This window comes from Phallusia mammillata, chromosome 6 (assembly GCF_965637545.1).
Source record: "Phallusia mammillata chromosome 6, kaPhaMamm4.hap1.1, whole genome shotgun sequence".
Taxonomy (NCBI): Eukaryota; Metazoa; Chordata; class Ascidiacea; order Phlebobranchia; family Ascidiidae; genus Phallusia; species Phallusia mammillata.
In genome coordinates, this window is record NC_137257.1 from 14,939,518 (window position 1) to 14,959,734 (window position 20,217).

General features: G+C 35.6%; 2 protein-coding genes across 2 annotated transcripts; one reads left to right on the plus strand and one right to left on the minus strand.

Moving 5' to 3' along the window:
• Nucleotides 1-733: 733 nt before the first annotated feature.
• Nucleotides 734-11,504, plus strand: LOC145234658 (uncharacterized). Its single transcript, XM_080099371.1, has 7 exons — nt 734-936; nt 4,404-4,619; nt 7,749-7,903; nt 8,748-8,848; nt 9,824-9,982; nt 10,375-10,655; nt 11,138-11,504. Exons 1-7 carry the CDS (start codon nt 827-829, stop codon nt 11,298-11,300), a joined length of 1,185 nt encoding a protein of 394 aa, XP_079955497.1. The 5' UTR covers nt 734-826; the 3' UTR covers nt 11,301-11,504.
• A 1,530-nt stretch (nt 11,505-13,034) lies between these two features.
• Nucleotides 13,035-19,959, minus strand: LOC145233790 (U3 small nucleolar RNA-associated protein 25 homolog). The gene is made up of 13 exons (XM_080098573.1): nt 19,729-19,959; nt 19,272-19,337; nt 19,030-19,110; nt 18,290-18,612; nt 17,957-18,115; nt 17,646-17,788; nt 16,932-17,131; nt 16,240-16,349; nt 15,638-15,746; nt 14,986-15,110; nt 14,497-14,628; nt 13,910-14,091; nt 13,035-13,340 (listed from the first exon to the last, which is right to left on the minus strand). The coding sequence occupies exons 1-13, from the start codon at nt 19,820-19,822 to the stop codon at nt 13,091-13,093; spliced, it is 1,974 nt and encodes a 657-aa protein (XP_079954699.1). The 5' UTR covers nt 19,823-19,959; the 3' UTR covers nt 13,035-13,090.
• Nucleotides 19,960-20,217: the final 258 nt, after the last annotated feature.

The window sequence follows — 20,217 nt, forward strand, 5'->3', positions numbered from 1 at the left end:
TAACTTTCGACTGACTTATTGCTTTAAACTGTCTACATCTTTGCTTTTTTCTTTCGAACGTGCCTGTGAGTTGCTCAATGGCGCCGCTGTTTGGAGATTATTTTTGTTTTTCTTCCACCACGGGTTAATAATGAGTTGTAGTAGTATGTGTGGCAAAAAATGCTTCTTTGTTTAAAGTGTTTAGTTTTTAACCAGTGAAACCACGTTTTGAATTTTGTAACTCTATGCAAGGTCTTTACTATGGATTTAGGTTTTGTAATGATTTAACACTATTTATACAGCAAAACTTTTGAGTTAAATTCAGTTTATTTTGACCTGTGAATAAAATTGTATGAGACACAATTAATATAAAACTTTCTTGCGAAATAGCTGTGCAACTTTAACACGTAATAATGCGCAAAAAAGGTTGTGGCTGCAGTTGGTAAAAAGGTGTAACGCACTGCAGCTACACTATTACTACAAGCCGTAAAAATTCGGGATGGCAGTATAACCTAAACCTATAGAAGCTACAACGCTTTAGGTAAGCATGGTTAAAAAGACAGAAAGTAGGCATTTTCAAACAGACAGCTTCAAACATTGCCTTGCATTGGGTTGAAAGTAGCCTAATCTGTTGGTACTTGTTTGATTTGCAGTCGGCACATTGAGACGTTGTTGTCCAAACCCGTCAGAGACAAATATTTGCTTGTGCAGCAGCCTTCTTTGACAGAACTCAATGCATTCCAGATGAAATTTTTCTGGCGTTTATAAGCGCCAACTTTAAGTCACAATTAGTCAATAGTTGAATCTATGGCGTGATTTGGTTCAATTTCGAAAGTGCTATAGTAAAATGGCGTGTGTTTGTTGCGAAAGCTGTGTATGTAGGATTGGAACACGAAAGCGCTTTGTATGTATGCTGGTTCTCACTTTTACCTTCTTTTTGGCCGAAATTGTGGTAGGGTAAGTAAACCAAGGTTTGGTTTTAAAACTGTGCAACAGTAAACTGTCACCCTCATGGCATTGCAGTATTCATTAAATATGTCATACAAGGATAAAATTGCTAAAAGTATATTACTCCATAGGCACAAAATAGGCAGAATAAGAGCCTAGTTAGGCACAATAATTTGATAAAATTTCATTTAAAAATTTAGTAATGTGATACAAATATGGCGAAAAGTACCGCAAGGATGCAATTGTGTTTTTCCTCAAGAGCCGCTAAATAAATTTGATCTAGTTTTAACAATTTTTAAGCAGTAAAAGCATATGCTGCTCAAGATTCACTCTTTTAGTTGACCACATGCGTTTAATTTACGTGATGATTTAACTCCCCATGAGGGGTTTTATAACCAGTGAGTTGATCATGACTTGCAAACATCAGTATGATTAGGCATTAAATCGCATAGGCCACACACAAAGGCACCATAAACGACTGTTGGGAGGAACTACCACCTAAATCAACACACCACGTTGTACAAGGTTTGCGTTTTGTCCACGCATAACCATCGCTTGATTGATGGCTCTGAAGAGGCAAAAATGCTTTCATAGTAGTATCTAACTCCAATACACTAATTCAAGCATTTATTTCATACTGAATTATTTTTTGTTCCTTTTTTCAAATCGTGGTAACGCAGAGCCGCGATAAAAAATAATTTCTAAACTATAGTAGGTACCGAATTTTGTTAAGCTATGACATTCGTACCTTATATCAGATGCCAACAAGGTTTAGGAAATGTATTTCAAATATATTGTATGACTTCTGTGTGCGCCGCCTACCAATTAACCTTTACCAAACATCCAGAACCTCATGTGCGTCTGAGCTCATTCTACGTATCTACCAAACTAGTCGTTCGATCAGCTAAACTTTTCGGCTTTTATCGTGATTTAAAAAAACGTTTAAAATAGAGGTGGCTTTTGCTTTTGGGTTTAGGCCTAAAATTTGTAGCCCCCAAAATTTTGCCATTTAGCAATTGAGTCCAACCTCGTTTTTGCTCGACACTTTAATTTTGTTGACTTCTGATGCACTTCATTCAGTTTATTATGCGGTCTCGATGTTTTTTCTCCGGGTTAAACTTTTGGCTGTTTTTTGGCTTAACGACACGTGGGTTTTCAAGTAAAGATTCGCACAAATTTCAAGGTGAAAACATATTTGATGAAGATATAGTTGTTCTCCCTAACTAAAACAATTTATTAAGTTTGTCCGATTTTGTTTCGTTTTTTCATCAAATGTTTGATGGATATGGATAAAATTTACACAGATGGTAGATATAGTTATGTAGATGTGCATCCCACTTTGTTTTTGTTGATAACCCCAGTATTTACCCCGCTAGCCCCCTAAAATGGGTTATTTTATTCCCAAAGTTTGTCCGACTCGTTTTTCCATCAAATGTTTGATGGATGCGGCTGAAACTTATACGGATGGTAGATAAAGTTATGTAGATGCATCCCACTTTGTTTGTCCAGATAACCCTAGTATTTACCCCGCTAGCCCGCTAAAATGGGTGAGTTTTTAAACAGTGTCAGAATTGGCTGAAATTTGGATGACTTGTAGAGTATGCCATTTATAGGTGTCGATTGTTGTGTTCAACCCTGTAGCCCTAACATTTACCCCACAAGCCCCCAAAGTGTAAAACGTACTGTGCATCACAAACGAAAGAATTCTGTGGCGCAATAGTGTTACAAGGGCAACCAGTTGTATGTTACTTGCTTGTGACTTTGTGGGTTGGTTTGTGAATGTTTTTGCGCCGTTAGGGGGTTGTTAACAGCCCTACGACGTCAAAAACATTAACAGTTGTTGCTCAAAACTCCTCTAGTGGTCGAAATTTTAAACATTGGCGGATTGGGCTGAAATTTTGCAGTACTATTGATTGAGTCATTGTTTCACATTTTTTTAGTTTGGTTGTCGAACCTCATTAGTTACCCTGCTAGCCCCCTAAAATGGGTTAGTTTATTAAACAATGTCGGCTTTCGGTAAAATTTGGGTAGTATGTGGACTATGCTATTTGTAGGTTTCGATTGATATGTTTTACCTTGCAGCCCCAACATTTACTCAATTAAGTCCTCAAATGTTATGTTTTGCCCTGTAGCACCATAACTTAACCAACTAATCCCTAAAAAGGGTGACCCTTTTAACAATGTTTAAATTGAATGAAAATTGGACAGCTTGTCGAATTCGCTATTGATATAGGTGTCCATTTTTGGTTTTACCCCATTATGCCACTATTTACTCCTTCTTTTCTTTGAAAAAGAACGTTAAATAGGACACAATTTGGTTTAAACAATATCTGGGGTGAATCTAAATTTATATAGTTTGTACTCTACATATTATTATTATTTAAGCCCAGTGCCGATCACTGTGTTTTACCTTACAACATCCGACTTTCTCATGGTATCTATCTCTTGAAATGCATCATTTTGAACTTTGCATGTGTGGGGACCCATGAGTTTTTGCCTGCAGAAACGACTAAGGTTATAAAAGACGATGGCTAATATAGGACCCAATACAAAATAAGCATAGGAAATATATTAATATTTTAAAATAGGTTATAGTGTAAATGCAACAACAAAATGTGCTAAGCCACCCTTCTAGTTTATTCTGGTGTTGGTGCGCGAACGAACCAGCGATTTTGTAATGTTTAGTATACACCAATATAGCTAAACTCGTTCGTTTAATGTCCTATCGTTATTTAAAGTTTATTGCTCCATTGGGAGTACAGGGCTGCATGTGGCTGGGCTCACAGCACTTTCCAGAGCAAACAAATTTCTTTCCTTAATGTGGAGTGCATGTGGGGAGCACGCATTATGCTGTATTTTAAACGTTAAAACGTTGCTTTAAATAATGCTAGTTTGACTATGATTTTCTCCAATTTAACAAAGACGCTCCTACAATATGTGTTACAAACTATAACAACAGTTCCCATAAGTGTCGCCATTTTTTCGAGCACTCGTGGTCCAAGCTAAATATATTTATGAAACTAAAAATGGATTGGCAAAACAAAACTTTCGCGTTACCAACTAAAGTTAATTTATTCCTTTCGAATTCCACTGTAAGTATTTTCGCAACAACATGCAGAATGAAATGTAATTTAGTTTCGTAAGATCGGTTCGTGCGGAAATGTTTCAAGGGAATTTTCTTACGTCATAAACAAGACTAAACCATTATAAACATAGTGCGTGAACAATTGCCCCATGTTTGTTATCTGAAAATGAGGCAATAATTAGTTCTTGTCACAGAAAACTCATTTGTCTGACTATTTTTTTGCTTATACACTCGCAGGATCTGATATTACATGAGATTGTAGAAATATTACAAGCTCCTCGCGGCTCAAATCCCGGAATTAGGATTTTCCGGTCCCAAACCTACTTAAAACTGTGTAAAAAATAATAGTCTATCACAAACGCTAAAACTAAACTGATGTCCATTATTTTAGGTATGTGACGAATTCAGTAGCGCTCATAGCTGACAGCTTCCATATGTTATCGGACGCCGTAAGCATTGTGGTAGGATTGCTGGCCGTTATATACAGCGAAAGAAGCAGCAAATTCAACACATATGGATGGGTGCGTGCTGAAGTATTGGGAGCTTTTGCAAACGCAGTGTTTTTACTCGCTTTGTGTTTTAACATCATTATTGAAGCAATACAAAGGTAAGTTTGTCGTTTTATTTTACAATGTATGCTACTGGTTAAGTTTTTTTTACTGAATAGTTACAGCGAAAAATCTGTGAAAAAAATAAAAGATACTTTATTAATATTTCGTGGGCCGTTTGTAATCGCTTGACCAATTGTAAAATGATCGTTCTTACTTGAAACAGCGTTAAAAAAAATTGGAACGCTATACACGGATCTGTTTATAAGTTTAATGTGAAAAATAACGCCCCAAAAGAAAATGGCGACATGCATTATAACTCAAACGTTTCGGCAAATGCAGCTCATACCATCTTCAGATGATATGTAATGATAAAGCATGTCGATGTTCCTCGCAAAGATTTTGTTTCAATACTCCGAGATCTTAAGATTACATCAAAGCAGTAACATTGTTAGCCAGGGCCTCATGTAATGAACTTTTTGTTCCGCCGATGTGTGAGTTGAAAAGAGCCTGTTTACCCCCTGCATACATTAATGTGCATTTTTATTGCCAGTTCCAGCGTATGTTTTAGGTTCGGGTGCAGAACAGGGCTTGTCCGTCACAAAGCTAACATATTTGTTTTCTGTGGCCCGTGTGCAAATTTTTGCGTTTGTTCTTAATTTCTGCGTTCATATTTCTCAAGTGAAAAACATTTTGGGCCAGTCTTCATCGCGTGATAATGTTAGGTCTAGTTTTCATTGCGACAGATTGCCTTTTAAAATCTTAGCTAAGCAGTTTCGATGTTGGTACCTTTTGTTTGAACTTTTTTTAGATAGATGCACAGCAAATTTGTCTTTAAAGCACTTGCTTATTATGGGTCCCCTTCCCTGAAGGGGACATATATTGTTTTTGTCCGTATTTTTTTTTCTTTTTTTCTTTTTTTCTTTTTTTCTTTTTTTCTTTTTATCTCTTTTCTTTTTTCTTTTTTCTGTCTAACGCTGGTTTGTGAGACGCGATTGGTCAAGAAAGAGTGCTTTAAATTTATTCAAATTTACAGAGATGTTAGTTAATAATCCAAATTTGATCCTCCTGAAGTTTGACCCCGATTGACCCAGCGGATCACCCACAGGCCCCCAAAACGTAAATTTTTTAAAACGGCTGTACTAACTAAAGTACAGCATCTTGGAGTTTCATGCTTTGTTGTTTGGTGCAATGTAAGGTTTTTTAAAGAATTTTGTATCTTTTTTTCGGATTCACCAATTTTTCACCATTTAAACCCCGAAATAATCGGTTTTAGTTTTAGGCAAGAAATACAAGCCCTATGGTTCAGAAACATTTAAAAAATTTAACAATTGTTTAAGCAGGGTATTCGTTTAGTATTTAAAATTTTACCAGTTACCTTTATAACCCATAATATGTGTACGCTAGTCAGATATAAGTCCCAAGGGAGGGATTCACTGGTTTACGATTAAGGCTGCAGAGCGGGAGTGCTCGGCTTGACGTCCGGACAGGCGTTTTACGAGACGGTCGTTTGGGTCAGGGGTCGGCAACCTTTTTTGCACTGCGGACCGGTTTTGAAACCAAAATTTTATCGCGGACCGGTCTTCAAAAAACTACAAATATATAGCTATAAAAACGCTTAAATTAGTTTATCATGCCCAGGATATATGGGCAAAATGTTTTGCAGCACTTAACGTGAAAAATTACACGGCCCGGTAACGAACTCCTCGCGGACCGGTACCGGGCCGCGGACCGGCGGTTGCCGACCACTGGTTTGGGTGATCAGAAATCAGCTGTTTTTTGTACAGCAATGCTGTGTCGTTTTATGAAGTTATCGCGCGCATTTTCAGTTTTGCCGAAGGTTTTACACCTAAGACGTAATTTAAACTCGATAAACGTAGTTCGGTTTCGTTTACAGGCAAAACGTCGTTGATCAACATAAATATGAAAAAATAAACTTAACTTTTCCGAACGCCGTGATCAATGCTCTTTAAATTCTCGTTGTCAGCTTGGCCGTCGCATAACCACGGGTCACTAAGGTCAACTTGTACGCATTACAACACAGTTAAGAATTTTTCGTCATAACGTATCTTCTTTATTTTTGACAAATAAATTAAAGAATTAGTACTTAAGTCATGTATAAATTTGGCTAAACGGTATTGTTGAACACTAAGGACTGCATGCTGTTAAAAAAGTGTCAAAAGGTCATTAAACGGTCGTTTTTGCGAAACAAAGTTTAGTGAAAAACAAGTTGTTATGTATACCTTTGTAGCAAACGACTTTTTTATATAGTGTCTAATGTAACAGTCTATTAAAACTTGTGTTTAAAAACTGAACTTAAACGACAATATCAAAGCAAGAGATTAAGAAAGTATTTTCCCCGTTCTTTTTTCACCGATTTTTTGGTAATTATATGACAATAATAACGCAAAAAGAATACGGACAAAAATATTTAAAGTTAAGTTAATGCTTTGTGAAAAATTTGTCCTTAAGAATCTAAAAATAACCGCAACATAGGTTTACCGTAAATCCGCACAAACACGCATGTAGGGACCCATTCGTTTTTGCTTGCAAAAACAAACATATATGTAGATAAAATTGTGTATAGTATAGTAAATTGATAAATATCGTATAGAATATATGAAATGGAAGTATATCAGAAAGCCACTTTTCTAGTGATGAATTGTATTTAAACTAGTGATGTACCGAATATTCTGATTGCCGAACTTATTCGACCGAATCGGTCATTTTTTACAAAGATTTGATTTCTGCCGTACAGTTTCAACGTGTCTTCTTTTGCTTAAAAGGTAACACAATCTTCCAAACTACACAACTAAATTGAGTCAACTAGATTTTCGAAACATTATCGTATTGCCCACTCCAGACAGAATGTTAGTAAATCATTGGAGGTCATTTCAAGGCAAATAGAATTCAAAGATAACAAAACACGCCTATTTTATATTATAACATTTTTGGACATGGTTATCACAAATAAAAAAATAGCTGGTATATAGTAGCTGTTCCGCAAATCCCAGCAAATCGGTTTCAAGTTATGTTGCTTTTTTAGTGATTTTTGGCGCCTGATATTTGTATAAGTTTATTGCTGCAATGATACAGACCAAGGCAAATTTGTATTCAAAGACTTGCTTACGTTTGTTTTCAAACACTTGCTTGCTCAATCTTACAATTAAAATTTTGTCTCATGGCAGATTAGTGGAGGTGGAGGAAGTTAAAAGTCCTTTGATCGTCCTCGGTGTGGGCGTCGCTGGTTTAGTCATAAACCTTGCAGGCTTGGTTTTGTTTCATGGTCATGCTCATGGACATTCACATGATCACGGCCACCACGAACATCACGAGGGATCAGGTACTGAAAGCTTCTTTACCGAAGTAAAAAAACACAATTCGTTGTTGACATTAAATCATCATACCGTACATCAGTGGTTCTCAAACTTTTTTTGTTGCGACGCCCCTGGACAAGTTTTCTGGACTTGCGACGCACCAGCAAATAAAAGTTAATGAGGAAACTTATTATTAAAGTTGGGTTTATTGATACAACAACAAAAAGCCACGAAACAAAACTTTTCTGCGACGCCCTTGGAAAATTAAAGCGACGCACCAGGGCGTCGCGACGCACAGTTTGAGAACCACTGCCGTACATAAATGTCCATTATTGTTATCCGATGTCGAACAGCGACTATTACGTCACTGAGCGAACTTTTTAACGTTTTAACTAGTGATGCACCGAAGTTTCGGTTGGCCGAAACATTTCGGCCGAATCCGCTGTTTTCCAATGTTTCGGTTTCGGCCCGAACTTTTTAAAAAATTCGGCCGAAACCGAACTTTTTTATTGCATTGAATTTAGGCCTTAAACTTCATTTTCGCCCAAACGAAACATCAAGAACTAACTATTTGTTGTATCTATAAAATACGAGCCACGTTGTCTGCAAAATATTAGATGTTTACTAAAGCTTAAATATTGTGAAAGTGATTTTAGTTTGTCAAAATTGAGTTCTCTCGCATCAACAACGCAAGGTTCAATTGAAAACATCCATAAGAAAGGGGATTTTAGGTTCGGCCTGATTCGGCCGAAATTATTCGGCCTCATGGCCGAATATTCGGTTTCGGCCCGAACCTTTTTAGTCGGGTTCGGTGCATCACTAGTTTTAACATTGTTTCTGTTTGGGAATTTAATATGACATGTTTCACAGGTTCCCAGATGAATATGCGAGCCGTGTTCCTTCATGTGTTGGGAGATGCGCTTGGATCACTTGTAGTTATTGTTAATGCACTTATTATTTATTTTGTTCAGGTAAGCAAATTGTTGTTGTGTTTTTAGATGGTTAATTTCGGATTTTAGCAACCTGAATTCGGAACAATGTAAGGCGCAACTACAGTATAGAGTTCTGATTTAAGAGTTAAAAACATACGAATTGTATTGTAGCAATATTTTACTTCAGTGCTACCTAAACCAGGGGTGTTCAACACAAACACAGCCCCGTTCCAATTTTGGTTTTAAAATATACTCGCGTGCCAACGTTTGCTACTTTTCCAAACCATGTCGTAAGTGTCTCAACTGTACAGGCTTAAACCGAATATTTGGCCAATATGTACAACCCTATTACGACCAATTTAATTAGTTGGTTGTGTAATTTTACTACTGATAATAATCTTTACTGAAGTTAGAATCAAGGACATGAAGAACCAATAGAAACAGATTTAATCGCGTGACAAATCCTGAAGTTTATCATCTGAATGTGCAAAAGCTTGTGTGCCATTTTCAAATGCTCTGCGTGCCCTTTTTGGCACGCGTTCCACGTGTTGGACACCTCTGACCTAAACCTAACCTAACCCTTCTCGCAGTTACGGTGTTAATTTTGTGAAACCTAACTACGCGACTGCACACATTCAGTCGTTCGTGGTCTGATGCCGGGTTTCTGTTAACTTTGACGCAGCAGTTTGGAAAACATTGTTTGCTTTTAAAAATAAATAGTTGCTTACCGATTTTAGGACGCTGTTATGCAAGATCGCTGCGAAACGTTTTGTCTGTAAACTATATTTGAAATTAATAGACCGACACTAATTAACCAGTGCTTGGAAAGGACCATATATTAGCTTGAAAGTGTACTCCACGATCAAATATACTCCTTTCTTACATGTTACAGTTTGCAATGTCACATATAAAGTTTTTGAAATAAATATCCAAATTAAACATACCGTACATAATCTACGGTGTATCTATAAACTATAGCATCCGGTTATAAAAAAAATTTTTTCTCTTTTTTAGGGTAGTTGGAGATATTACCTGGACCCTGTTATGAGTTTGTGCATTTCAGGAATTATTATTTGTACTACAATTCCGCTCCTAAAACAGTCGTCGTTAATTTTGTTGCAAAATCCGCCAGAAAGCGTAAATCCAGAGGACATGATGGACAAAATTAATAAGGTAAAGGTTGTTTGCAACGTATTTGTTTCTTGGTTTATCACCAGTGATTCTAACTGAATTTTTTTAAATATTATTGTTTGTTTCAAAAATTTGTTAGTTTGTTTATAATGCATTGTGCATTTTGCAACAAAATTAGCTTATATCTTAAAAATAGTGCATTTTCAATTAGGGTCTATATATGTAAAGCAATGTTTAACATCTGTAAGCTCAAACTTAAAGAAAATTGTGGGTCTTGATAATATAAGTTTGCTCTTGGAAATATACTACTTATCCATTTTGACTGCAGTCATACAATAATTACTTCTCCTTAATTTCGATTCTACCACTTTGTCTAAATATAGGGTAAAAGTTTGCCTACCCATTTTTAATCCGAAATTAATTCATCTCTGCAGATTTCAGGGGTCGCCTCAATTCACGACTTGCACATTTGGCAACTTTCAGTCGGGCGAGTGGTGGCTTCAATGCATATCATAATGCACGTGAAAGACGATTTTGTGACCACGGCTAACGAAGTCAATAAACTTTTTCACGACAACGGAATCCACTCCTTAACTCTTCAACCAGAGTTTTGTCAAGATTGCAGTACCATAAGCCCAGAACAAGTATATCTTGAAGATGATTTAAGTGAAATGACAAATGCGGATGTATCTGATGATGATGCAGTGCGTTTACGGTAAATTGTGCTGATAACCACAAAATGTTTGCACAACTACATACATGAGCTTTTTTAACGAGAAAAGATCAAGCAAGTATCTTTTTTACCATTGGCTGTGTATTTTTTCGCCATTTTCTGACAGTTTTTTTGTGACTGCAAGCTTTTGGTATTTTGCTTAGGACCTTTTGAGTATTCTGCCCTTTCAAGTTTTTCGTTGAGCTAAATAACGGCGGCTTTATTTAACAACTTACTTCTGGGATTGTAAGGTAGGCCTATGTACCCTATCTCGCTTTTTTTTCCAAGATGTAGGCTACGGACTGTTGTGAACAAAACATGGTGACCTTTTTTAGTTTGAAACACAATGTTGGGCAAGAATTAAACAAAAAACGAATTCCTTTAACAAAGTTGTATAATTTTCTCATTCTGTATATTTTTCTTATTGTAGGCCGAATATTCACGATACGCTTTTTGTTTGTTAGTACTACATGTTTGTTTATCAGGCGTAGAAGCAAAGAAGAAGGCAAGGAAATACACAAAACGTGTTTGTTGTCGTGTGCGACGCAAGAATGCCGGAATTTTCGATGCTGCAAAGATGTTTTTGTTGAATCTGAAACGGGTGTGGTCAATGGTATTGTCAACCAAAACTACTGTGAACGTTTATAAAAACATGTAGGCTAGTACTTGTACGTTTTTGACTACACATTACAGAAAACACACAAGTTAAGTCGGTCGTGTAATTAGAATGTTTGCATTTTTTATGACTTGTTTAATAAATGTCTTGTGCAATTTTTGATAAAAAGTCCTTTTGCAGTTTTCACGTTTTTTTCTATACTTGATTAGTAGCCAAATACAGCAAAAATAACCCAAGAGTAGCGTTTTCGTGTAAGGGTCGCCTGAACATTCTGTTGGGTCGCTTGATTTAGTGACAATAAGAACATCTACTTTGTGATTTTGCTCTGTAGCGTTATTTTTATATATTTCCTAAGGCTTTAAATTGTTGTCCAACGATAATTTCATCACAACTTGTCGCGATAATGGTTAAAACTGTTTGTGACGTCATAAAGTGATGTGTTAGCTCACAGTTAAGCGTTGTCTGGCTAATAATTCTTCGATTCAGCTCTAAGTCCTGGTTAAATGGAAATGTTTGGTCGAAAACAACAACACTATTTGTTCGTTATAAGGTTATTGATTTGCTAAACTTGCGTAGTAATTTTAAAAAAGCTTTCCGAATTTACAGACAAAAATTCAACTAAAATAGCATGTCCATGGGTCGCGAGAAACCACTAAACAAAATTTTGGTAAGTATTTGGGTCGCATCAAAAAAAGGTTGGGAACCACTGCAGTAGGGTACTGGTGTGAAATATCGGGTACTGATATTGAATTAAAAAATATCGTGACAACCCTAAACATGATGAATTTGTGCCAAGTACAATTTATTAGGATGTCAGTTGCGCTATTTAAAAGTTCTTTAAAAAAGCAAGATAGCGAACTTAATAATAAACTTACTTGTTGTGACGTCAATAAAGCGAAGAGCGACAAGAATCGCTTTTACTGAGTTAAGGCCTTTATTACAACCAGGGAGTCGAACCGCTTGTCATATGGGTTCAGGTTCAGGTTCGGGTTCACTTCGTTTTGTTTTTAAGGGTTCGGGTTCGGTTCAGGTTTTTAAAAATGTTCATTTTCGGGTTCGGGGCAAATTATCCGGTCCAAACCGGTTTGCGGTTTTTGAACCGGTTCAAATTTTCATTCGTTTCGATTTAATTCTACCCATCATCTACTTGACCTTATCAAACTCCAAAATAATTTTGACCGTGCACTGTTATTTTTGACACGCCCGATAAGTGTTATCTAACGTGTTTTTCAGTGCGCTGTTTTGAAAAAAAATCACAAAATATAAAACGGACTGAATTGTTTTCTGGTTCAGTTCCGGTTCGGGTCCAACGCCACACAAAAAATAGGGTTCAACTCCGGTTCGGGTTTTTTAAAAATCTTCATTAGCGGTTCGGGTTTAATGAAATTAACCGCTCAAACCGGTTCGCGGGTTCGGGTTCAGTTCCGGTTCGACTCCCTGATTACAACACATGCGTGAGCATTGTTCACAAAAATGGTCATTGATTTACAGGTAAACAATTGTGTGTTGGCGTCATAAACAAGGCACCAGCCAAAGCAGTTCGCAATTTTCAGTCACGTTTTGTTGCTTTCTGGTGGCAAGTAGGCTAAGCTTTTTAAGAAAAAGAAAATTTAAGAAAAATCTGTCTTGCTTTTATCAATGTTCGACATTTTTTCGTACAAAACTACAAAGCTTAACCACAATATCCGCCACCGTGCTTCAAAACCAAACGTTGCCACCCAGCCGATCGCAGATATATAAACGACTGAAAGTAAATAACTGAACGATTATTCCTTTTTAATGTATTCGACCTTCGAAAAGCAGTTTATTAGCGAAAATCAGGTCATGACGTTTTTCCAGTTACAAACATATGAACATCCTTCTTTGAAGTCAGCAATTCTCTACAACGTGGATCCCCAACAACAGCAGCGAGTTTATCCGAGTCGTAGCTGCTGTAAATTGCCGATATTGAAACTGACGAAATTGCCGAGTCAGTTTTAACGTGATGAATCATGTTGCAAAGTTCACTGTAGAAGTGTGGGTAGGTGGGAAGATCGTAAAACACTATGTGACGAATACCACGAATAAATGGCCTGTGACGAATAAAAATAATTACTGAAAAAAACTGCTTATACGTATAAAGGTTAGATACCGTGGACATCTTATTAAATTTACGTCAAAGCGACTGATTAAATAAATCAAATTTACTTACGCATTGTTGCTGCTGAAACTAGCATCTATAGGTTAGGTCATGGCCATTAGAACCTTTACAACATCATCTTCGCCTATCTTTTGCGCTTTTGACTACAAACGCTATCTATAGTATTGCGTTCACTTTTCTGAACGCCCCAGTGACATAATGCTAATACGGTGTGACAGCAGCGCTTTCAACCATGATCCACCAATTGTGCCCTTCACTTTTTTGCGCTACATAACGTTTTTTAACGTTGGTTTGGTGATTGATTCACCAAACGAAATAAACTCAACTCATTATTAAAGTGCACGTTGCCCATATTGTCGCACAAACGGTTTAGTTAAAGGTAATAGCTAGTCCTCAAGTTTAAAAAAGTTAAATTTGCACCTAAACATTCTCTTCGTGTACACTAGTTTCAATTTTAAATTCATTTTTAGACCGGTAAGCAAAGTATATGGATCGACTTACCTGTGATAGAAGTGATAACGTTCTGTGTACAGTAAAATAGGAGCTCGGCCAGTGAAAAAACTTCTTCTGGCTTTGCCAACAGTTTTTGTGTCACTGTATTCACAGATGAAAACAAACTTTGGACCGCTGCCGGATTTCATTTCACGTCGCATATGATTTCGCACTCGAACAAAATCGTAATACTAAAAAACATGTTTTAAGTTTTAATTTCAAAATAGTCACATATCTTTAAACAATAATTTGAAACAACCAAAAATACAGTTACACATACTGCTTAGTCTGGTGTCAAACTTATGTTTGTTGAAATATCTTGGCTGACAATTTCAGCATACTCAAATCAGTCTATGTATTTCTTGTTACAAATCACTGCGGATATCGAATATACCAAAGATATAGTACATTATCAGACCCAACCAGGAAATAAATCAAGATATAAAATGATAAAATACATGGACTGATTTGCTTAAATTGTCAGCTAAGATATGTCTATATATGTGACTGGAACCATCTGTTGAGCATTCATAGATCAGGATGTCATTATCCTTGGATGACATACATTACCCTTAAAAAATGAAAAAATTATTTACCTGTGGAATGCAAATCATCATATGTGTGGATTTGTTTGTTTTTACAGCTTTCAAAATGTGGCTGATAAAAAACTGAAACCGCTTTTCCGAAACATCGCTGAGTTTCTTTAAATCTGAAAGCTTGTGAAATATCTACAAAGAGAAAATACGCACGTGTGTAAATAGAGAAATATTTTTCTGACAGTGTTTCGCAAACTGTTTTTTCTGGGACTACTTTTGACCCCTAATAACAAATAAAGGTAAAATAGTGGACTTAAAAAGGTAAATAATGCAAAATGTATCGAGTGACAAAAGATTGTATTTAATGCTGTTAGCTATTGAAACAAGGAACTCTCTCACAAAACCCTGTGTGTTTTTCTGTAACAAGCTGATGTAAGAAAATACTCAGAAAAACAAAAACTATAAATTACTGTTTCGGAGATTTTTATGGTTTTTCCAAAATATCTAGGGAATATAATAAATCTTTCAAAATATTTTTATAAGTATTACCTGAGGGAGTTGATTGGGAATTCTACAAATACTTCCACTTTCATTGATTTGCTTGATCATTATTAAACCACGGTGGTTAAAACAATGCTTGGTAAGCAAGCTGTATATTTGTGGTGATACCACCCCTGAAAAAAATGCAACAATTATGGTTCAAAATTAAAAAAACAAACAAAGTGATTACCACTCCATGTTTACTTAGTGATGCACATGGAAAAATGCAAGGATTAAATCAGTAGAATCTAAAAATGGAGGCAATAATGTGACACATGCTGAAGTGAGGTAAACTGTTGGTAAGTAGACTCAATAAAGGAATTTAGAGGGCATTCCAGAGTACAATTTTGCATGTGATGACCTCTATTTAAAAAAGGAGGTAAGGAATATAAATTCACATTTTTGACATGATTGTCTGAAGATGCAAAGTAGATGGAAGTATTATGTTGAGACAAGCAAAAAATGGCTGGGTTTACATGATTAAACCCAACAACTAACACATTGCGATGTTTGTTCTAAAAACTTAAATTTCAATTATGTTTGGTCACAGTTAAATACATTTTGAAACTTGCTTTGTTCATAGAAATAAAATAAACTTAACAACATACTTCAGTTTCAGTGTGCTATTATGCAATATTACCTATTAAAATTTGAAACTTACTTGATAACATGATTGTTTGGCAATAGTGCTTTGAGTGTCCATCAAGAGCCCAATTATAAACCCGGGAAAAATCAACATCATGTGGGTCCTTTGGTGTCAGATGCATATGCTAAACCACAAAAAATAGATTAACATGAAATTTTGCAATTGGAATAATAACTCTACTTGGGTTTGATAATTTACAACTTATATCCATACATTTATTTTTTAAAGTCTTCACTGTTTTAAACGGAATAATGTCATACAAATAAGCAAAATTAATATTTAGTTTTTTAAAATAAATGATTGCACTTATGGTGATTGTCTGTTGCATTTTTGAGTAATTTTGGATACACTTTTGGGCAAGTTGTGGTGTTTAAAACAGGTAAATTAAATCAACAGTTTTCTTTCAGTATTAGCAGTCACACAGAAGATTAGAAAACATTTTTTTATTTCCCAATTATATTCATTGCTGCAGCCTCTGTATACCAAGAAACACACAATAAGAGTGTGACATTTTTTTACTTTTTCAGTATTTTTAATGAGTGGCAGAGTGAAATGGGGAAAATTATGACAAATCCAATGGTTAGTACAAGGATCTTGGATAAGTACAATAAACTAACCTTTTTGATGTGAAGAATGTGATCCCAGTTTTGCATGAGATAAACATCTGATAAATCGAGTATTAAAATTTCCACAGAAGAAAGAAAGTCATGTTCATAGTGTGCTTCTCCTAAAACATTTCACATAAATTAAAACATGACAATATAATCGAACAGTTGAAATATAGTTTCCAAGATCCAAAGTCTGAGAACTATTTTACACATTTAATGTCTTTAGGTTTCTTAAGTAAAACACAAATTGCTTTCATTTTTTTAAAACAAGTGTTCTAACTAGCATTCAATACGCCAATAAGAGTTTTATGAAGATTTTTTGTTTTAATCCTCTAGAACAGTGGTTCTCAAACTGTGGTACGCATACCACTAGTGGTACCAGAACTTTTCAGGTGGTACGAGAGTAGATTTCTTTGTATACCTAGTGTAAACCTAGTACCAAAAGTTCGATTTAAAATTGCAACTCAATTGACAAAGCTGATCCGCCCTGGTTTAAACGAAACTCGTGTTTTGAACATTCTTTTGAAATTGCTAAATATGCTACCTGGGTTGAGAAAATGGGCCTATTTCTTCGTCTATCCATTCACACAGGGTTTTGGTGGTACGAAGCGATAAAAAAAGTTGTCAGGTGGTACGCGATCCGTATAAGATTGAGAACCACTGCTCTAGAAAGTGTAAAAAACCACTAACCTACTACTTACCTTTTTCGCCAATTGTCTTTCGTAGTGCAAGTGGAGAAGCAACAATAATATCAGAAGAGTAAAAAGGTGAGTACAAGCGGACTGAACTTCCATGCAAAGCAATGCCAATCTGAAAGTGTTCATCTGTGTTGCCTTGAAATAAAACCTGATAATCTTCTGGCTTGGTTTTGAGTTTTCTTGCCAACTCTTCATCCTCTTCTCTGCACAAGTTAATGTTTACTTTTAAAAATCCAACAGAGCTACAATATCAACATTTATTTGGTATAAAAAAGAGTTGAGGTGTTGGTTAGAAATTTTTGCCTCCAATCAAAAACAAAGCCTTGATGTTGCTCTTAGACAGTATATTGCTGTTTAAACAAATTTGGCTGAAAGTCTGAGTCATTAAAAAGATCATGACTGTGACTATAATATTTAAACAAAATGACTTTGGCTTGACAAAAATGGATAAAAGGAATATATATTGACATGGTACAAAAGAAGATATTTATTTCCATTCAATTCTACAGCAAGGGTCCAACTTAATTGTAGCTGCTTTCCCGTTACCAGGTACAGTTGCTACACTTTTACCAATGCTCACTTTTACCAAATGCATCATTATTTTGTTTTTCGAATCACATTATCATTATCTGTTACTATTTACATTAAATGGTCATGCACGTAAACATAAATTTTTCCAATAGAGCTTAACCCGGGGTAGTAAAAATTGTTACAAACCTGTCTTCAGAAGGCTGTTCCTTAAATTCATCCTTGAATCTTTTTTTGTGACTCACTTCAAATTTCGTTCCTTTCTTAAGCAATGACAGAATAATGGAAATAACTTGCAGTGCGGTTTCACGAAAAGGTAATAACACCAGAACCTATAATAATACTTGATGACTTTTGAACAAAACACAAACTGTGCAACAAAGAGTCCAAACTTTTAATTGTAAATGTATTTTCTCATTAATAGCTACTCTAATTTGAGAATATTATATATTACAAACAAGAATATTTATTTTTGCAAATAACGTCAGGCTTTCTTTAACCTTTGGTCGAACAAATCCTTGGTCTCTTCGTGTTGCAAGCTCCCTCATTTTAGGAGAAATTTTTGCCAATCGAGAATTGTTCTTGAGCACAACAGAGCGTGACTTGATAACATGCCGCAGCAAATGAAGACAGTATACAGTCTGTATGCGTTTCATGTTCTAGCAAAACAATATACATAACAGAGAATTAGATTCCCTGTTATTCTTGATAGGAGTAAAATATATACACAACAAAAAATAGACAGCCCCACTTGACCAAAACTTACATAATGCTTTTCAAACTCTGCATTGCAAGTCTGTGTAAATTGCAATCATGATGCAAATGCTGCTTACCTCAATAACATCAATATGTGGAAAATGTATATCACTGTAGCTGCTCATGGCACTGAACAACTCTAGCTGCAAAGGTGTAAGAAAAGAAGATGATTTTTCTGACTTGGCATCATTTTTTCGTTCTTCCAAATTTGTAGCCAACACTTGGGGCAAGCTGTATTCCTTTATGGCCCTTTTACAGCAGTCTACTTCATCTAACACCTTGATAGTGGAAAAATGCTTTTCATATTGTGAGTTGTTGCCATCTGTCCTTCCCATGCAGCGTAGCGTGTGAAGTTGTGACCATGAAAAACTCACAATGTTCTCATATTTTCTTTCTAGATCTACAAAACATAATTTTCTATTTTATGATGATTTAGTTTTTTTCTAATTTTTAGTATACCATAATATTCACATAAAAAAGGAGAAAACTCTTTGTGTCAAAGGTCTTTTATATTTATTTTATCTTTTCATTAATTTGAATTAAACGGAGTAAGACAGTGCCTTGTTTTAATATTATATAAGTTCTTAAAAGCTGAACATTTCAGCTAAACCCACACATTATTTCACAAGTCGTAAAGCACGTTTAAAAAAATAACGAAATAGCTCATGTAAACCAGTGCATCTAAATGTAAATGACCAGATCACTTGGATTACTAGTTACACTATTACAGCAGCTTGTAACAGAAATATAAACCAAATGGCCCAGGGAATCAAAGTTCTTCAATTGACTCTGTATATTTTAGATGTGATGTAAATACCTTCCAGTCGATGCTGATCTAACATTTGGGACTTGAAACCACCCACCACATCAGTCGCAGAAAGTCCACAATTCGTTGAGTCTGAGATTTTAAATTGTTATACATGTTCGAAGGCAATGTAAAAATAACAGTTTGGCTTTCATTGTACATAAAGCACATTGTTCTTCTATACTTTTTTGCTGTTTGTGATACTGGCAACCAAAGACACATTATTTTATTTTAACAACTACAATTTTACATACCAAGGTGTTCAGTTTCTTCATTGTCAGATTCACTGCTCAATGATAAATCATCATCCACTAATTCATCTGCCATGTTAAAAAAGTTTAGTTTTAAAAACCAATAACAATATATGGTTAATATCTGCTTGTTTTGTTTTGCTTAAAAAACTAAGGTCTGCATGGCCAGTCTGCAGAGTGTGGCAGCTGCACGCTCATCGGGAACTGCCATGTTCTGCAGACTGGCTGCTTGACATGCATGGTGTTTTGATGCAACAACACTCATGGATAATGTTTTATTTTAATTAACAATCTTTGATGTAACAAAATTTGCAAATATTACGGGTCATACATTAAATTGGAGAACTGACAATTACTGTAAATGGCCTGTTTTAAAGCTTAGAATTTATAGAACTGCTTTTACAAAATAAAGAGTTGTCACAGTTAACAACACAACATAGTCATTTCAACATAAATATACCTTCCCTTGTCAATTCACTTGCACATGTTTCACTGACAAACTTTTTCGAGGTGGGTTCATGTTTCTTTTTACTGGCCGAAGCGCTTCTTTTCATTTCAAAATTGTTTTTCTAGGGTTTTATGTTCCAAATTTACAACAAATTTCTTCACATCACACAAAATATTACTGCTTGAGGTAATAGCAATCAATTTTAAAGTGAACAATGTTAAACACTGCTTCAATTTTTTTCCATGTGGTTGATCGCATGGGTATTCCCCATTAGTCACATAGAAAAACATTTTTATTGATAAGATCCAACCAAAACACCATGTCGATAAGTATGTTTTTATTCTGATCTAGTTTAGTGTTGAGATAGAAAGGAAAAATTATTCTTTACAACACATGTACTTAGAAGCAATATATACGGACTTGTTTTTTAAGTGCAATGAAGTGGCCTAAGTTCCACTGTATCTTTGCAATATGAGCCAGGATCAGGATGGCGGTTTTCCT